Raw genomic sequence first — 18,542 nt, forward strand, 5'->3', positions numbered from 1 at the left:
GGCTGCTCTCGCGAGAGCCGGCGAAACCTGGCGGCGGCGGCGTCATCTCGCGAGAGTTCAACCTCTCGCCGTGCCAGTACTTAGTGCTGGCAAAGATGGCGGCTGCGTGGCTTCAGCCCGGGCCTAGTGCGGGCACCGCCATGGCTGCCCCACAGCGAGGGGCTGGCGGTGGATGGATGGAATGGACTTGGGAATCCCTCCTCATCCCTCGGGAATCCCTCCTCATCCCTTGGGAATCCCTCCTCATCCCTTGGGAACCTCCATGCACACAGTGTGGGGCTGAGGTGCTGCCGCCTGTGGCTCCCTTTGGAGCTTCCCCCTTTGGACATGGCCGCAGGAGCCCCATGGAGGCGGCTCCAGCCCATTCCCACCTCAGGCTCTGGCTTCTCCAGGCCCAGATCCCTTGGGAAGCGGCCTCGGGAGCAGGGCTCAGGCTCGGCCCCTTCCAGCCCGGCCCCACCTCGGCCGGTCCAACCGGTTTCAGGTCCCGGAAGAGCCGTGGGGAAGGGGGAAGCGCTCCCATGGCCCCGCTCCGCAGCACAAGTGAGTCCCGCAGCGCATTCCCGGCGGCAGGAATGGGGCTGGGAACCGGGGGTTGGGGGGTGTGTGTGTGTGTGTTTGCGACGCAGCCTCCGCTCCCCCATTGCTGAGGCTCTTCCCATAGGGAATGCGGCCGGGAGGGAGCGAGGTTCCCATTGCGGGAGGCTCCGGAGCACGGGGCAGAGGGAATGGGGGTTGGAGAAGGGAACGGGAGCCCCCAGAGCAGCTCCAGTGCCTGGAGGGGCTGCAGGAACCCGGGGAGAGGCTTTGGGGTGCGGGGATGGAGGCACAGGGTCCCCCCCTCCCCATTCCCATTACTTTGTGCGCAGGGTGAAGAGGAAGGAACCGGAGCCCCTGCAGGACCCCCCCGCTCCATGCCCGCTGCCGACCCCATCCTGCCCCCCGAGGAGGTGGCACTGATGGAGCTGGCCCCGGCCTTGCCCAAGGCACCGGAGGACCCCGAGGCCACCCTGCCCTGGGACCGGGCGAGCCCGGATGGGGGCCGGGAAGGCCCCGAGGAGCCCGGGGGTGCCCCCGCGGTGATGGTGCCCATAGACCCGCGTTGCATCGAGCGGAGACCGGGCAAGGGGCAGCAGGAGGAAGGCAAAGGGGGGGCCGTGCCCCGGAGCCAGCACCCGCTCCTGCTCCCCATGCCACCCGCTCGCTCCAGGGCCCCATTGGGTTTGGAGGACACGGCCGAGCCCCATAAGGGAGGAGTGAGGTGCCCGTGGGCCAAAGACTGCGGTGGTGGCCACCTTAAAGCCGTGGCCTCGGTGCTGGGGGCTCTGGTGCTGTGCCCCTGCTTTGTCTATGGGGCTTACGTCTTCCTGCCCTTCGATGCCCCACTGCTGCCCACTATCAGCACCCGCCTGGTGTTCACGCTGCGCTGCGCTGCCTTCGCCACCGTCCCCATCGTGCTGGGTGAGCCGGGGAGCGAAGTGTCCCCAATCCTATGGGATGTGGGCAGCTGGAAGAAGCCCCTTTCCCACCTTTATTGGTTCCATGCGCAGGGATGCTGGTCAGTGGCATCTCCCGGCTCTGCTCCTCGGCGCTGGAGCCCTTTGGGGAGCTGCGGCGGGAGGTGGAGATCCACAGCACCTTCGTGGCCCAATCCGGACACCTCTTCATGCTCTACTTCTTCAACATGGCTGTGCTGGCCACTTACCTCCCGCAGGAGCTGCTCAAGCTCATCCCGCTCCTCACAGGGCTCTTTGCCATCTCCAGGTAAGCAGGAATTGGGGGGGGGGGGGGAGTTGGATCCATCCCTTATCCCACATTTCCATGCTCTTCTCCAGGTTGCTGTATTGGTTGGCCTATGCCATGGGACGCCCTTTCCGGGTCTTTGGCTTCAGCCTGAGCTTCCTGCCTCTCGTTGCCATGCTCCTCTGGAATCTCTACAGCATGGTGGTGCTGGAGCCGGAAAACCTCCTGGCTGTGGCAGAGGCAAAGCCCCAGGAGCATTCCAAGAACACTGGAGCCAAACTCCGGTACTGGGGATGAGGGATAAGCCCCCCCGGAGGGATGCAGGGAGATGCAATCCCACTTGCTCTGCCCTAGGAAGGGGGGAGCCCCACTGCCCAATAAACCCCTTTGCCAAGTGCTTCCATGGTTGGTTTGGGAAGGGTGGCATCGATCCATCAGGAATTGTGGCTGCCAGGACTGGGCTTTGCCCATGGGATGGCTCCTGCAGCCCTGGCTTGGGGCAGGGGTGATTCAGGATCTGGTTCCCAAGCCAGTTGGAGCAGTGGGAGGGAGCCCTGGCCCAAGGGCAGCATTGGTGCTCTCCCTTCTCTCCTTACGGAGACCTCAGAGCAGCTCCCAGTGCCTAAAGGGGCTCCCGGAAACTGGGAGAGAGGCTTTGGATACAGGGATGGAGGGGCAGGATAAGGGGGAATGGCTTTAATGTGCCAGAGGGGATTCCTTGTGGAAGGAAGTGATTCTGCTCTTGACTGGAACGACAAGGAAAAGCCTGGGGCTCCTTTCCCAAACTCCAGCAACATTCCTCGACAGCTGTGTATGGGATCCCCCATTCAGAAAGCACCGGAATGCCGTGATTGGGTTTATTTCCCAGGCAAACCGTGACATTCCAGAGCCTCCCATGCCCAGTCCCTGCCCCCTGAACAGGGCACTGAGCCCCCTCCCAACCCTAAGGCTTCAGCCCCAGCAAGCCAAGTGCCAGCTGGTTCTTCCCATTGGATCCCCTCATTCCCGGAGCTCATTCCTGGGCTGCCTCTGGTGCTGCTGGGCCCTGGTTCTTCTCATCCCCCTTCTTTTTGTGCCCGGACACGATGTCATCAATGCGGAGCAGGAGAATGGCCGTCTATGGAGAGAGTATCCAGAGCCAGTCAGGAATTCCAGCCTCATGGAGCAACACCCCCCCCCCCATGCCGGGATATGGGCCCAGGAGCCTGGAGACCCCATCCTCACCTCCACTGCTGTCTTATAGGTCTGCAGCTTAACAGCCAGCGGCTCCCAGACCCCCAGTTCCTTCATGTCCACCAAGGCTCCGGTCTCCCCATTCACCCCCCACGTCTGGCTGTTGTCCTGAGTGTGTTTTGCCTGTTGGGAATGCCGGGATCACCACTTGGGATCTTCTGATGAGGCCTTAGTGTGGCCTTGTCGGTGCCAGGGAAAGCTGGGCACGGGATGGAGGAACAGGACAAGGAGGGGGGATGGCTCTGGACAAGGGATGGGGTGAGGAGGAACGGCTCCAAGAGGCAGAGGGAAGAGTTAGATGGGATCTTGGGAATTACTTTGCCATGAGGGTGGTGGGAGACTGGAAGGGGTTAAAGGGAGAAGCTGTGGCAGTGTTCAGGAGCAACCTCCTTGAAGGGAAGGTGGCCCTGTCCGTGCTTCCAAGACCTGGAGGAGCTTTAAGCTCCCTTCAACCCAACCCATTCCAGGATTCCAGAGTTTCCATGCTTGGAGATCCAGCACAGGCCATTTTATAGCCAAAAACCCTTCAAATCCCCCTCAACGGGATCCATCAATTCCTTGACCACCAGGACCCTTCCATGCAAAACCTCCTGCAGTTCCCCCAAGAGCTGCCTCAAGGGCCCAGCTATGGAAAGACACTGGATCCAAAGGGATAAGGAACCGGTGGGAAGAGCCTTACAGCTGGGCAATGATCCCGGATCCCAGCTTACCCTGAGCGAGGTCAGCACCCGGATGGTGCTGGCACCGCAGTTCTGGATGAGGGTGCGAGGAATCACTTCCAGTGCCTGGGCCAGGGCCCGGTACGGCCACTGCTCCACCCCAGTCATCCCTTTGGATTTCTCTGTCAGCGCATGGGCCACGGCCATCTCAGTGGCTCCTCCGCCCGGGACCAGTTGTGGATCCAGGAGGACGTTGCGACAGACCTGCATGGCATCCTGCAGGTTCCGCTCTACCTCCTGCAGCCGGATGAACAGGGAATGGGATCAGGGATACGGGAATGGGATCTGAACCAGCAGTGCTGGGAGAAGGAGGCTCTGTAAGGGGAGAGCTTCAAGCTGCTCCAGGGCCTAAAGGGGCTGCAGGAAACCTGCACCAAGGGATGGAGGGAGAGGATAAGAGGGAATGGCTTTAAGCTCCCTCCCAACCCAAATCATTCCATGATCCCTATGGAAAGCTGTGGGCAAGTTCTGATTCCCCTCTACAATGCAACCCATGAGATGGGAATTCTCGAACTCCAGAACCACTCAAAGGGAACCTGGAATTGGCTTCAAGCTCCTCCAGTGCCTAAAGGGGTTGCAGGTAACCTAGACCAAGGGATGGAGGAAGAAGAGGGAATGGCTTTAAGCTCCCTCTCAAACCAAATCATTCTGCATCATTTCTTATGGAATGATAGAGAATTCCTTATAGACCTCATGGTCTGTATCATTCCTTATGGAATGCTGTGGCCAAGTTCTCATTCCCCCGTAGAGTGAAGCCCAGGAGATGGGGATTCTGTAACTCCAGAACCCAAAGGAAACCCAGACTTGGCTTCGAGCTGCTCCATAGGGAAGCAGCAAAATCCCTAAGGAGAAAAGAGGGAACTCACTGCCAGGATCTCCTTGCTGGCTCCCCGCAGAATGATGGTGCAGGCCTTGGGCTCTTTGCAGTCGGTGATGAAGGCAAAATACTCATCCCCGATCTTCTTCACCTCAAAGAGCCTAGCACCAGTGCCCACATCCTCATCCCGCAGCTCATCCGTGCGGCTCACAATGCGAGCTCCACAGGCCCTGCACAGGAGCCCCAGGGAAGGAAAAGGTGGGCAAAGGAGGCAATTCCATGTCATGGGAGCAAGGAGAAGCTCCAGGGAGGAGGGAGCCTTCATTCACCTGGCGATGCGGTTGTTGTCGGTCTTCCTCACCCTGCGGATGGCCGTGATGTTGGCTCTCATCAGGTAGTGCTGGGCCAGGTCTGCAAGCAGGTTTGGGGGGGGATATTTAGTCATTCCTCAGCACTAATTAAGGCTCTTTGTTAATTAAGTGCCATTAGCTTCTAGAAAGGGAAACCAAATGCACTTTAAGGCACCAAGAGCAGCTTTTGAGCCTCCTGCTCACTGCTCCTTTGATGCCTTTCCAACCCCTGGCAAAGCCAAATCCTCTTTTGAATTGCCACAAGGCAACCTCAACCCCCCAGATCCAGGCCTTGGAATGGGGAATTCTGTGTTAGGAAGCTACAAACCTGCCCCAAACCAAGGGGAAATCAGGTTGGGTTGGAAGTTGCCCAAGGTTGAATTTAACCCTGAATGAGCCTCATTCCCATGGAGATAAGCCCCCAAAAAGGGGGTTCTTACCCGAAATCCCCTTCTCTGTGATGACCAGGTCTGGTTTGACCCTGATCAGGTCTGCACACATCTGCTGGATGTATTCCTCCTCCATCTGCAGGATGCGGGCGAAGTCTTCCTCTCGGGTGATCTCGATGTCAGTCTGCATACAGAGAGCTGCAGGTCACATCCAGAACCCCGGAAAGGGAGGGAGCTGAGCTCCTCCAGCACTTCCTGGCTAGGAACCAAGGAGAAGCCTCCCAGAAGGGGCTTTGGAGGAGTTTTAAGGTCCCTTGCGACCCAAACCATTCCCGGATTCCATGAATTTGCTTCCTGGCTTTACCTGGCTCTCTCCTTTCTTGTATTCCAGGGAACAATCCAGAAGGACAATACGTGGGTTCTTGATGAGACGTCTCATTCTGGGGTGAGTTACATCCTTGTTCACCATGATCCCACGTAACACGCAGGAGTCTTCGCTGAAACCACCTGGAATCTAGCCCAGGAAAAGCAGGAATAAGGCAAAGCAGGCTCCTGTATGGAAATGCTTTCCATACGGCACCCATAGACTTCCTGCTTTCCAGGATAGCACCCACACTCCTCAAGCCACCCCCATCCCATGCGTTAAGGAAAACCCACCCCAAGCAAACCCCCCTGCAGCCAGCACCCAACGCAAGGTCATTTCCTGAGCATTCCCTTTGGGAATCATTGGGAATGGAGGGTTTCCCTGGGAAAAGGGGCTCAGGCCACACTCACCTTCTCTACTTTGGCATATTTCTTGATATCAATCTCCTTCCTGCCGTTCTCCTCCAGCTCCACCGTCCTGACGGCCTCCAGGGCGATGCTGCAGGCCAGCTCACACCACCGGTTGATGGCCTTGGTGTTGATGGCACTCTTGATGATCTTCAGCATCATCTCCTTGTTGCTCACATCCACGGGAGTGCTGATCCAATGGGGAAAACCACCGTTATTCCCTCCCCTCCCCCTTCCAGATCCCTTCTTTTCCCAAGCCCCAGACTCACCCGATCTTCTTTAGGATGCTGATCATGTCATCCAGAGCCTTGCGGTACGCGCCGATGATCACTGTTGGGTGCATCTGCTGCTCCAGGAAGTGCTCCGCAACAGAGAGCATCTCTCCAGCTGCAAAGCAAAGCCCCAGACCTCAAACTTCCACAATTGTGGAAGAATGGGATTAAGAGAAAGGCAACAGGGCACTGGTGGCTGTCACCAGCAGGAATAAAGATGTGTCCAGTGTTTGGGGAGGTCCCAGTGGGAATACTGGGCTCAGGTTTTGATCCTTGCTATGCAGAAAAGCTGTGGATGGGCTGGAAATGATGCAGAGAAGAGCCCCAAAGGTGATCCAAGAACTAGGAAGCCGTAAGGAAAGGCTGAAGAGGTGGGAATGTGCAGCCTGGAGAAAGCTTAGGGGAACCTTACCCCATGTTTCACTCTTTTAAGGGTGGCTACAAAGCAGATGGAGACTCCTTTTTTACACGGAATCCCATGGAAAAGGGGTGATGGGCCCAAGTGAATCCTGGGAAGATTCCCAATGGACACACAAGGAATTTTACACAGTGAGAACAACCAGCCATTGGAATAACCTCCCAGGAGAAGTGATGGGTTCCCCAGTGTTGGGTGCTTAATACGGGGCTTGTTGAAACATCAAGTCCAGGTTATGATGCCCCTGGAAAGGCTGGAACAGATAATCCCTGAGGTCTCCTCCAACCTGGAATTCTAGGATTCATCTCTGGAAGTGGTAGATAATGAAGATCTGTCCCATTAAAGTGTATTTATCAGGCTGAAATGGGCAGAAAGGGTGAAACCCTGGAGCAAAGGCACATCCTTCCCTCTCCTCACCCAGGATGATGACGGATGTGGTCCCATCTCCAACCTCTTCATCCTGAGTACGGCTGATCTCTATCATGGATTTAGCAGCTGGATGCTGGACCTGAATCTGGACAGAAGCAAGAAACAGGGCGTTGATGCAGAAGATGCAAGCTGAAGCTTCCAGCATCATTCCAGCACTAGGGAATTTCCATGGAATACTGAAGCCCAGGGCTCAAACCTGCTCTTCTGAGTAGAAAAGGTGTTTGCTGGACACATTTCAATCCCTATAAACCCCTCTCTTGGTGCTGCTGGTTGGAATCCGCTTCTTCCAATAGAGAAGATGAACCAACATCATTCCCCATCCCTGGCATCATTCAAGGCCAGGTTGGAGCATCCTGCTCTAGCGGAAGGGGTCCCTGCCCATGGAACTGGATGAGCTTTAAGGTCCCTTCCAACCCATTCCCGGAAGATTCCCACTCCCATGTTAAGCCATGAGGAAACACGCACCTCTCTGAGAATAGCATTGCCATCATTGGTCATCACAATCCCACCCATGGGGTCCAGAAGCATCTGCAAGCCAAGGAAAAGGTCATGGGAGGGTGTTCAACACAGCCTTCAACACAGGGTCCTGAGCAAAGCTCTTACCTTCATCATGGCTCGTGGTCCTAAACATGTCCTGATCACATCAGCTATGGTCTAGGAGGAACAAAGGACATGAAGAGGGCTGGAAAGCATCAAAAAGGTCCAACCCACCCCATTATGGAACAAGCAGCTGGGGTACAATGGAAGGAACCACCTCTCTGCAGTGCTTTGATGGAGGAAGAACAGGCTGGGAAGGAAACACAGGGACTGGCATCACCTAAACCCAAAGGGAAACCTCTCCCTATTCAGTTACATGGAGAGCTCCTTTCCACGCTGCTTCTGCTCTGGATTTGGGACAGAATGCTCCAAATCCCCCTTTTTCCCCTCTTAGCTGGATCCATCCATCTGCACACACTGAACGAGAGCAGAAGCTGGTACCTTTGCAGCAGTGATGTTTCCAGTCTGGACTTTCCTCCCCGACTCCCGTTTCATGTTCTGACCTATGGAAGTAGGAAACGAAGAAGCTATTGGAAGTACAAAGAGGCTTGAAGCTGATTTAAGTCCGAACCTAACCCAGAAGCTGCTGCCCACCAGTTTCTCACCCAGATGCTTCCATTATAATGAGGAAAACCCCAGGTTTAAACTCAGTTCTATCCCAGTGTGGCTTTGCCCTAAGGATGCTCCAGGCTTGGTTCTGCTTTTCCCCCCTCCCCAGCCTGAATGGGCACGGATTCAAGGCAGGAAGGGAATGGGGGGAGGCAAACGGGGTACCAAAAGCTCCCTTCAATCCAACCCCTTCTGTGCCTGCACGAACACAGCCGAGAACCCCCCATGCACCCCTGGAGAGGGGACTCGGGCCTGAAGGCCTGGGGGGGGGGGGATCCGAGCACGGGGCCTCCTCAGGGACCCCTCGGAGACGGTCGCAGGGTGGGGGGAGGCGGGCGGTGCCTGAGGGCCCACGCGGCCGCCCCGGCCCCAGCATGGGGAGAACGGAAAGGAACCGGTCCCGACCCCGTCCCAGTCCCGGTCCCGACCCCGTCCCCCCCCCCCCCGGGGCTCGGGACCCGGCAGCGACACTCACTGAGCACCAGCACAGGCCGCGGACCCATCATGGCGACGGCAGCGGCTCCGAGCACGGAACCTTCTGGAGCCACACTGCGCCTCTGCCGCCTCACGGTGCCGCCGCACCCTGCCCCGCCCACCGCCCCGCCCACCGCGCCCGCCCCGACCAATCCCGACGCGTCCTTGCGGAGCGCTGACCAATGAGAAGGAGGCGCTCGCAGCAAGTTGGGTTGAGGCGCGTTGGGGGGGGGGAGGGGGGGGGGTGTGCTGCGGTGCGCAGGCGCACTGAGAAAGGCACATTGGCTGGGTGGGGTTGGGACTACATTTCCCAGCGTGCCCCGCGGCCGCTTCCGGCCGCCATGTTGGCGCTGAGGGGGTTGCCTCAGCGCTGACGCGGCCGGGGGAGTGCGGCCGGGCTGGGACGGTGAGGACCGGGGGTACCGGAAGGCACCGGAGGGCCCCGGAGTGGGCATTTAATGGTTAAATCCCCACTTCCCTTCCGTTTGTGCTCCCAGATGAAGCTCCTGGCGCTCGCCCTGCTCGCCCTGTGCTCCGTGGCTAGCTGTGAGGATGGCGCCCGGCTCTTGGCCTCCAAGTCCCTCCTGAACCGGTACGCGGTGGAGGGCAAGGATCTGACTCTGCAGTACAACATCTACAACGTGGGCTCCAGGTAAGGAGCAAACCTCACCTTTATGTGAGAGGGGGGGATCCCGAGCTCTGAGCTTCCCAAGTGGAAGCTGGAATTGCTCCTGGTCTCTTTCTGCTCTCTCCTGTTGGTCCCTGTCGTGCTCCCCGTGTCAAAGCCTCCCTTGCTGGGCTCTGGGAGCTCTTTCACACCTTATTGCCCTTTGTCAGCTTCATGTTCTGCTTTCAGCCCTCTCCCTATGGAATCTCCTTATATTCCTTGAAGTTTCCTTCCCATCTCCCGCCTTCTGTTACCAAACCACCTCACCCAGCTGCTAAGGGATCCCTATGGCCTCAAGGCTGAGGTTCCCTTCTCATCCCTCTCGTTGTTGTCTTCAGTGCCGCTTTGGATGTGGAGCTCTCGGATGATTCCTTCCCCCCGGAAGATTTTGGCATCGTCTCTGGGATGCTCAACGTCAAGTGGGACAGGATCGCCCCGTATCCATGACATCATTCCCCGTGCTCCTCCTCACCCCTGTAGCCCGACCCAGGGAAGTGAAACGAGCACAAGGTGGATGTGGAGCTGTTGGAGCGAGGGCTGGAGCAGCTCCAGTGCCTAAAGGAGCTGCAGGAAACCTGGGAAAGGGCTTTGGACAAAGGAATGCAGGCACAGGACAAAGGGAATGGCTTTAACCTGAGAGAGGAGAGGATGGAGATGGGATCTTAGGCAGAAGCTCTTCCCTGTCAGGATGCTGAGGCACCGGGATGGGTAGAAGGGGCTTGGAACTGGATGAGCTTGGAGCTCCCGTCCACCCCAAGCCATTCCAGGGGTCCATGGGTGACTTTTCCACCTGGTTTGCGGTTCCTCTTTCCCCATCTCCCCCCTTTCCCTTTCCTGAATCCAAGTCGTTTCCTTAAGTGCCAGCCCTCAGAGCCAGCAACGTGTCCCACACTGTGGTGCTGCGGCCTCTCAAAGCCGGCTACTTCAACTTCACCTCCGCCACCATCACCTACCTGGCACAGGAGGGGGGCCAGGTTGTGGTGAGTCCCAGCAGGGAGCAGATCCCCCCCCAGGCTGGCCATGATCCATGGCCCTGCTCCAGAAGGAAAAGGTGACCAATCCCATCCCTGTTCCCAGGTTGGTTTCACCAGTGCTCCGGGGCAGGGAGGGATCCTGGCGCAACGGGAGTTTGACAGGAGGTTCTCCCCCCACTTTGTGAGTACCTTGGATGGATGCTGTGCTTGGGTTGCACCAAAAGAAGCACTTTGCATCCCAGTTATCCCTGGGAAGGAGCTGGTGTGGTGGGATTTGAGCCAGGAGCTTTCCACGAGGGAAGATGGGATGGCTTTAAGCCTCATCTACATGGGTTCGGGTTGATTCTTCCAACGTCTTCTCCTTGCAGCTGGACTGGGCAGCTTTTGGTGTGATGACCCTGCCCTCCATTGGCATCCCACTGCTGCTGTGGTATTCCAGCAAGAGGAAGTATGACACCCCCAAAACCAAGAAGAACTGAGCCAAGCCGATGCCACCAGCACCCATTGGGATCCAGGCTGGAGCTAGCTCCACCTTCCACAGGGTGAGGTGGTGTGGTCCCCAAACCTGGACATTCCCAAGCCCAAGTCTGATGTGGAATCTCGAGGTCCCACCTTCAACAATGAAACCTCAATGGGAAGCAGACCTGGAGCTGTTGATGCTCCTCAAGGTGGGACACAAAGAGGTCTCCTGGTATCCCTGTTGTGCTTCCATGAGCAAGGAATTGGGGGGTGCTCTTCCTGGTGACTCTGAAGGGTTGAGGTGGGATTTGGTATTGAGGACTTTGTAATAAAGGGAATATGAATGGAACCTCTTTGCTTTTACCAGCATATCCTGGAGGCATCTGATTGCCTTCGGCTCATACAACCCAGCAGCATCAAAGCTCTTTGAAACAGCAGCGAGGGTGAGGTCCAAGAACTGATCCCAGCCCCATTGCCCCCCATCAAAGAGCCATGGGGTGGGGGGGAAGGGGCTTTATTTATGTCCCACCATGGGGGGGGGGGTTCAGGGGGCACCATGGGGGGAGGCTTTGAAGGCAATGTCCTGCTCCTGGCTCCTCTTCACACTGTGGGGGGATGAAGGGGTTGGGGTGACCCTGCCCCAGCCCTTGGGGGGCTGATGGGGGGTTGGGGGGACCGGAGCCTCTCACCGCAGCCTCTTGCCCACCAAGTGGATGCTGAGGAAGAGGCCGATGCAGCCGCCCAGGGAGCCGATGATGATGGCGATGGCTGCACCTTGGGGACATGGTGGGGGTGAAGCCTGAACCCCCCTCCCTGTTCCCCCCCGTCCATCCCATCCCGTCCATCCCATCTTATCCCATCCCAATTCAATCTCGTCCCATCTCATCCCAGTCCCATCTTGTTCTATCCATCCCATCTCCTCCCATCCATCCCATCCCTATCCTATCCCATCTCATCCCATCCCATTTCATCCCATCCATCCTATCATCCCATCCCCATCCTATCTCATCCCACCCATCCTATCCCATCTCATCCCATCCTGTCCCATTTCATCCCATCCATCCTATCATCCCATCCCCATCCCATCCATCCCACCAATTCTATCCCATCTCATCCCATCCCGTCCCATCCATCCCATCCCACCCATCCCATCCCTACCTGTTGAGTACCCCTCAGGTGCTGCAAGGGAAGAGCCAGGGCTCAGCACTGGGGCCTTGCACCCAATAAAGGGGGGGGGGGGGCTGCAGGATCTGTTTGAGGGGTATGAGGGGGGGATATCCCGCCCCCCCCCCCCCCCCCCCCAGGTCCCATCCTTACCCCTGGGGAAGGAGGAGAGCACCTGGCGCTGGTTGAGCTCTTGGGGTACCCGGAAGTTGCCCTCCAGGAGCTGGGGCTCAGCTTCGGATGCGTCTGTGCTATAAAGTGTTCCCTGGAGCTGCTCCAGCTGGAATGGACATGGAATATGGGGGGACACATGGAATATGGGGGGGACACATGGAATATGGGGGGGGACACATGGAATATGGGGGGGGAACACACATGGAATATGGGGGGGGAACACATGGAATATGGGGGGGGAACACATGGAATATGGGGGGGGGTGTCTGATCCCCCCCATTCCAAGGGGGTTTCCCCCTTACCTGGGCCTGGCTGATGCGCACGGGCTCCTGGAACAGGGTCCAAAGGACACTCTGGAAGCAGGGGGGGGTGGTGAGGGATCCATTGTAGCGATAGTAGAGATCCAGACGGGAAGGCAGCAGGTCCCGGATGCTGAAGGGGGGGATGGAGGTTCTCTGCCCGGGGGGGGGGGGGTGGGGGGGGCAGGTTAAAGGGGGACGATTTGGGGGTGTCCCCCCCACCCCATCAGCATCGGGTCCATGCTCACCAGCAAAGCGGATGCTGCTGAGGTGCCTCAGGATGTTGGCGTAGGCAGGGTGAGGGGCAGCTCCCACCTGGGGGGGTTTGGGGTGATTTGGGATGGGTTTGGGGGTGGTTTTGGCAGTATTTTGGGGGGTTCTGGGATGGTTTTTAGGTGGTTTTGGGAAGGTTTTGAGGGTTTTTGGGATGGTTTTGGGGGTGGTTTTGGGGGGAGGTTTTGGGGTGTTTTGGGATGTTTTTTGGGTGAGGTTTTGGAGTTTTTGGGGCTGTTTTGGGGTGGTTTTGGGGTTCGGTACCTCCAGCAGCACCCCCAGCACAGCCAGGCCCCCGCTGTGGTGCTGCGCATCACTGGCGTTGCCATAGCGCTCGGCATCGTAGTGCACCACGTGCATCTGGGGGGGACACCCCATAACCACAGCCCCCCCATCACCCCCTTCCCTTCTGGACCGCATTCCTGCTCCACAGCCCCATTGCCTCAGCTGCTCCCACACCAGGACCCTTTCCCCATTCCCAGGCTGGTTCCCACTTCCTGCTCCTGCCACTTCCTGAGCTCAGCCACATTCCTGCATCCAAGCCCCAGCCCCATTTTCCATTTCCCACCACATTCCCATCCCATTTCCTATTCCCATCCAATATTCCATTCCCATCCCATTTACCACTTTGTTCCTTTCCCATTCCCTACTCCCATCCCATTTTCCATTCTCATCCCATTTCCCACCTTGTTCCCATCCCTTTCCCATTCCCATCCCATTTCCCACCTTGTTCCTATCCCTTTCCCATCTGATATGCCATTCCCATACCATTTCCCACATTGTTCCTATCCCATTCCCATCCCATTCCCCATTCCCATCCTATTTCCCACCTTGTTCCTATCCCTTTCCCATTCCCATCCCATTCCTCACCTTGTTCCTATCCCTTTCCCATTCCATTCCCCATTCTCATCCCATTCCCATCTGATATCCCATTCCCATCCCATTTCCCACATTCTTCCTATCCCTTTCCCATTTGATATCCCATTCCCCATTCCCATCCCATTCCCATCCCGGTACCTCTGCCGCCGCCCGGTGCCCATCCAGGATGTGTTCGGCCCCTCCGCTCCTCCCTGCTCCCCCCCAATGGAAGTGCAGCTGCTCCGCAGTGAAGCTCCGGGGGAGCCCCCGAAGCCGCAGGGACCGCGGCAGCTCCAGCACCGCTGCGGGGGGGACACGGGGCCGGATGGGACCCCGGGACCCCCCTCCGGGACCCCCCATCCCGGTGCCCCCCCTCATCCCGGTGCCCCCCCCCCCCCCCCCCGGACCCCCCCATCTCGGTACCCCCCCGATCCCGGTGCCCCCCCCCCCCCCAGACCCCCCATCCCGGGGACACCCCCATCCCGGTGCCCCCCCCCCGTACCCGTGTGCCCGTTGTTGCTCAGCGCCAGGAGCTCGGCCCCGGGGCTCTCGTAGCCCTCGGGCCGGATCGGGGGCAGCGAAGGGTCCGGTTGCACCCCCGATGTCCGGATGGCGATGGGGGACTGAGCCCCCCCCCCGCAGGCCGGGTGCGCCTCGGGCCAATGGTGCTGCCCATGGGGACCTATGCGGGGGGGATGGATCCCGGTGTTCCTCACGTCGGGAATGCCCCCGGGTGACCCCGTGGGAGGTCGGGATATTCCCAATGTGCTCCTTAATCCTTTGGGAAGGGTTTTCCGGGTCGGGGAGCGGGGACAATGGGGATAAGGGGGGGAATGGGGGGGGGGGACGACACACGGGACCAAAGGGGTATCCAACGGGATGAGGCTTAACCGGGATCGGATCCTAATTGGATTTGGCAGCGGGGATGGAGCTTTATGTAAGGGAGCACAATGGGAGCATTGGAGCACGGTGGGGACCCAAAGGGGACACGGGGGGGGGGGGGGCACCCAAGCACCCACCTCCCATTTGGGGGGACCCGAAGAAGTTTGGGGGGGGGAAGAGATAAATGGGGGGGGGGGGCACCCATTCATCTACCTCTGACTGGGGGGACCCTGGGGCCTTGGGGGGGGTTATGGGCACTCAGCTCTATGGGAACGGGATGAGGGGTTTGTGGGGTCTGCTCCCATCCCCACCACATTTGGGGGTGCTGGTGTGGGTCCGGGGCCCCACTCACCTTCATACGCCCAATGGGGACCTGTGGGGGGGACAGAGACGTTGGGGAGGGGGTCTCTGAGATGAGCCCCCCCCCAAACTCATCCCTGGGGTCCTCAAGGGGGGGGTCCCTGCATTGGGGTCACCGGGGGGGGGGGCGCTCACCAGCGGGCAGGGCAGGGGCCAGAGCCCCCAGCAGCAGCAGCAGCACCGGCAGCATGGCGAGGGGGGGCGGGGGGCGGCAGGACCCGGCTTAAATACCCCCCACCCCCGGGAGGGGGGGGAACGGGGGAGGGTCCATCCCCAGGGGGATGGGGGGGGCAGGGGGGCAATTGGGGAGGGGGATGGGGGGAGATGTGGGGGCTCATGGGGGGCTCCTATGCGGCTGGGGGGGGGGGCGGGGGGGGCAACTGGGGAGGGGGATAAGGGCAAAGGGGAATGGGGGGAGATGTGGGGGCTCATGGGGGGCTCCTATGGGGCTGGGGGGGTCACTCATGGGAGGCTTGGGGACGTGAGGATGGGGCCCTGCGCTGACTCCCCTCGCCCCACCCCCTTTACCCAGCCACGCCCCATTCTAAGCACCGCCCCCTTATTTAGGCCACGCCCCCTGTCGTTGACGTCACAAAGGTACACACCTCCCCCACGTGGTGGTCGGCGCGCCCTCCCGCCCCCTCTTTATTATGTAAGCTGGTTCCGCCCCGCCCCTCTCTCCCGATTGGCCCTGAGGTGAGGCCAAAGTCGCCGCCCATTGGTGGGAGGCAGCGGGGAGGGGAAAGGGGGCGGAGCCTGCGTTGCCACATGGAGGGGCGTGGCCGCCGCCCCGCCTCCTCTGACCAATCAGCTGCGGGGCAGTCCCACATTGAGCAGCTCCGGCCAACCAGGAGGGAGGGGGCGTGGCGCGGGGCGGAGGCTCCGCCCGCTACTGGGGCGCGGGAGCCAATGGGAGAATGGGGTGGGCGGGGCCCAGCGGGAGGCACGTGCGGCCGCGCACGTGTCCGCGTGGGGCCAGCGCAAGCCGGGTGGGACCGGGAGCAGCGACACCGGGAAACGCGCATCGGGACAGCGGCATCGGGATACAGGTACCAGGATACAGGGATAGGGACACCGGGATCGGGATACCGGTAACGGGATACAGGAATAGCGATACCGGGATAGGGGCACCGGTACCAGGATACAGGGATAGCGATACAGGGAGAGGGGCACCGGGATCGGGACACAGGGATAGCGATACCGGGAGAGGGGCACCGGTACCGGGATAGCGATAACGGGATAGGGGCACCGGGAGAGCAATACCAGTACCGGAATATCGATACCGGCATAGGGATACAGGGATAGGGATACCAGTACCAGGATACCGATACCGGAGGCGGGACCAGGGGAGCAGGGATGAGGATGAGGGATGGGGAAGGTCCCGGTACCGAGGGGGGGGGGGAGTCCGGCCCTGGCAATGGGGATCCCATCAGGGGGTGCAATGGGGGGGGCGATCCCGGTTATTGGGGTCGCGCCGGTATCTATGGGGGGAGGGGGAGTCCCTGCTCCGCCCCTTCCCATTTTGACCCAAATTCCCCCTTTTTTCCCTCTTGTTCCCCCCCCCCCTCCCCTCCGCTGCAGCCTCATCCCGAAGGAGCTGAACCCCCCCCCCCCCCATGGAGCTCCCCCACCGCGCATGCTCCTGCGGCTCTGAGCACGAGGGGGGCGGCCCCGTCCCGACCCCCCCCACCCCGGAGCACGGCCCCAAGAGCCGGGGGGGGCCGGGACGAGCCCCCCGCAGATCCCCCCCATCCCCGTGCACCGGGAAGCGGCCCCGGAAAGGGGAGGGGGGGGGGAAGCCGCGACCCCTCCCCCCCAGCGATGCCGATCGCGTCTTTGCACAAAAAGTGAGTTTTTGAGGTGAAAACCAAGGGGGGGGGGGCACAGGTACCCCCCGCCCCGGACGCTGTGGTCCCAGCTCTGCCTCTGCCCCCTCCCAGTGCCAGGAGCTCGGGGGCTTCATCCGGCCCCTGCAGGAGCTGCTCGAGGGGCTCCAGCGGGGCCGGTTCCATAGAGGTGGGTGTCCCCCCCCTTTTCCTCCCTTTTTCCCGATTTTCCTCCATTTCCCACCTTTTCCCACCCTTTTTTCCTGTTTTCCTCCTTTTTCCCCCTTTTTCTCTCTCTTTTCCCTCACTTTCCTCCCTTTCTGCCTCTTTTCCTTTTCTTTTTTACCATTTTCCTTCCTTTTTTCCCATTTTCCTCCCTTTTTCCCCATTTTCCCCCCATTTGTCCCTTTTTCCTCCCCTTTTTCCTCCCTTTCTTCCGCTTTTCCTACCTTCCTCCCATTTCCTCCCTTTTTCATTCCCTTTCTCCCCTCTTTTTCCCATTTCCCTCCTTTCCCTCCTTCTCTCTGCTTTTTCTCCCTATTTCCTCACTTTTTTCCCTATTTCCTCCCTTTTCTCCCCTATTTCCTCCCTTTTTTCCCCCTTCCCCCCCCCTCACCCCATTTCCCCACCAGGCCTCAGCCCCTTCCAGCAGAGCCTGGCCATGGACCGGCTCCACCGCATCATTGGGGTCCTGCAGAAGCCCCACATGGGGTGAGCGCTACGCCCCCTTACACCCCCATTATGGGAGCGGGGTCCCCCCGCCCGCTAGGGGGCGCCCCCCCCGGTCGCTGATGTCCTCTCCTTACCCCGCAGCTCCCGGTACCTGCCCACGCTGCTGCAGGTGGAGGGGATGCTCCGGCTCTGGTTCCCCCACGTGACCCCCAAACCGGGCCCCGCCCCCCGCCGACGCCCCTCCCCCCGCAGCGTGACCCCCGACGCGTGACCCTTCCCCCCCAATTTCCCACTTTTGGCCTTTTTTGGGGGGTATTTACTCATTTAATGGGGTTTTTGGGGGGGGGGGGGGTGGGGGAGGGGCCGGATCTCCACCATTGTCCCTCCCCATGCGGAGCTGTGGGGGTGGGGTGACCCCATTGCCCCTCCCCCACTTCAACGTCCCCTCCCCCACCGGGGGTGAGGGGGAAGGGCCCCCCCCGCCCCCAAATGGTGACCTCTGACCCCGTGACCTGCTCCTTGAGCGCTGACCTTTCCCCGCGGGACAAGCCCCGCCCCCTTGCCCTAAACGCCGTCCCCTCGCCATAAGCCCCGCCCACCGCTGCTCGCGACGTCACTTCCTGTTTCCGCTCCGTCGCGGTGAGTGGGGCGAAACAACGGGGGCACCGGGGCCCAGCGGTGGCAAAGGTGGGAGAGGATCACGTGAAGGGGGAAGGGGATCACGTGGGGGGGAGGGGGAGGAGCTCCGGTTCATCCCCGCCCCCCCCCGCTCCCGGTGCAGCGCGGCCATGGCGAATCACCTCCGGTTCTGGGGCCGCACCGTCATGGTCCAGAACGGCAACGTGGAGGCGGCGTACGGCGTGCTCAATAGGTGAGAAAAGGGGGGTTACCGGGGGGGGGGGGGGGGATCCGGGCTCCCGGTGCAGCGGAGCCCGGAGCCGCTCCCGTCCGTTCCCCGCAGGATCCTGACGCAGGACGGGCTGGTGGACACCGTGCGGCGCGGCCGCTACTACGAGAAGCCGTGCCGGCGGCGGCAGCGCCGGGCCTACGAGGCCTGCCGCCGGGTGTACGCGGCGGAGATGGGCCGCAAGATCGCGTTCCTGGCCCGGAGCAACCGGCTCGACCCGTGGCTCGGCTGCTAATGGCGGCCGCAATAAAACGCTCCTCCTCCTTCGC

General features: G+C 60.2%; 5 protein-coding genes across 6 annotated transcripts; 3 read left to right on the plus strand and 2 right to left on the minus strand.

Annotated features, from left to right (window-relative positions):
• The first annotated feature begins 269 nt into the window (after positions 1 to 269).
• Positions 270 to 2,141, plus strand: TMEM79 (transmembrane protein 79). The gene is made up of 4 exons (XM_005139488.3): positions 270 to 543; positions 870 to 1,461; positions 1,551 to 1,764; positions 1,836 to 2,141. The coding sequence occupies exons 1-4, from the start codon at positions 328 to 330 to the stop codon at positions 2,038 to 2,040; spliced, it is 1,227 nt and encodes a 408-aa protein (XP_005139545.2). The 5' UTR covers positions 270 to 327; the 3' UTR covers positions 2,041 to 2,141.
• Positions 2,142 to 2,586: 445 nt separating this feature from the next.
• Positions 2,587 to 8,867, minus strand: CCT3 (chaperonin containing TCP1 subunit 3). The gene is made up of 14 exons (XM_034071272.1): positions 8,760 to 8,867; positions 8,117 to 8,178; positions 7,742 to 7,792; positions 7,604 to 7,666; positions 7,127 to 7,223; positions 6,292 to 6,409; positions 6,026 to 6,212; positions 5,616 to 5,765; positions 5,303 to 5,435; positions 4,842 to 4,923; positions 4,562 to 4,742; positions 3,687 to 3,932; positions 2,968 to 3,099; positions 2,587 to 2,860 (listed from the first exon to the last, which is right to left on the minus strand). Exons 1-14 carry the CDS (start codon positions 8,788 to 8,790, stop codon positions 2,756 to 2,758), a joined length of 1,638 nt encoding a protein of 545 aa, XP_033927163.1. The 5' UTR covers positions 8,791 to 8,867; the 3' UTR covers positions 2,587 to 2,755.
• A 198-nt stretch (positions 8,868 to 9,065) lies between these two features.
• SSR2 (signal sequence receptor subunit 2) lies at positions 9,066 to 11,207 on the plus strand. Its single transcript, XM_005139478.3, has 6 exons — positions 9,066 to 9,164; positions 9,256 to 9,410; positions 9,764 to 9,862; positions 10,297 to 10,405; positions 10,503 to 10,580; positions 10,768 to 11,207. Exons 2-6 carry the CDS (start codon positions 9,256 to 9,258, stop codon positions 10,876 to 10,878), a joined length of 552 nt encoding a protein of 183 aa, XP_005139535.1. The 5' UTR covers positions 9,066 to 9,164; the 3' UTR covers positions 10,879 to 11,207.
• Positions 11,208 to 11,365: 158 nt separating this feature from the next.
• CA14 (carbonic anhydrase 14) lies at positions 11,366 to 17,690 on the minus strand. Its single transcript, XM_034071314.1, has 11 exons — positions 17,501 to 17,690; positions 14,861 to 14,881; positions 14,129 to 14,308; positions 13,786 to 13,928; positions 13,033 to 13,128; positions 12,745 to 12,810; positions 12,499 to 12,657; positions 12,176 to 12,302; positions 12,017 to 12,037; positions 11,548 to 11,632; positions 11,366 to 11,463 (listed from the first exon to the last, which is right to left on the minus strand). The coding sequence occupies exons 1-11, from the start codon at positions 17,688 to 17,690 to the stop codon at positions 11,403 to 11,405; spliced, it is 1,149 nt and encodes a 382-aa protein (XP_033927205.1). The 3' UTR covers positions 11,366 to 11,402.
• Positions 17,691 to 17,824: 134 nt separating this feature from the next.
• MRPS21 (mitochondrial ribosomal protein S21) lies at positions 17,825 to 18,540 on the plus strand. Of its 2 annotated transcripts, none has more exons than XM_034071078.1 (3): positions 17,825 to 18,005; positions 18,148 to 18,237; positions 18,328 to 18,540. In XM_034071078.1, exons 2-3 carry the CDS (start codon positions 18,155 to 18,157, stop codon positions 18,506 to 18,508), a joined length of 264 nt encoding a protein of 87 aa, XP_033926969.1. In that variant the 5' UTR covers positions 17,825 to 18,005; positions 18,148 to 18,154; the 3' UTR covers positions 18,509 to 18,540. The 2 variants fall into 2 exon arrangements, with proteins under 2 accessions (XP_033926969.1, XP_033926968.1); XM_034071077.1 differs by having other exon boundaries at positions 17,832 to 18,053.
• Positions 18,541 to 18,542: the final 2 nt, after the last annotated feature.

This window comes from Melopsittacus undulatus, chromosome 20 (assembly GCF_012275295.1).
Source record: "Melopsittacus undulatus isolate bMelUnd1 chromosome 20, bMelUnd1.mat.Z, whole genome shotgun sequence".
NCBI lineage: Eukaryota > Metazoa > Chordata > Aves > Psittaciformes > Psittaculidae > Melopsittacus > Melopsittacus undulatus.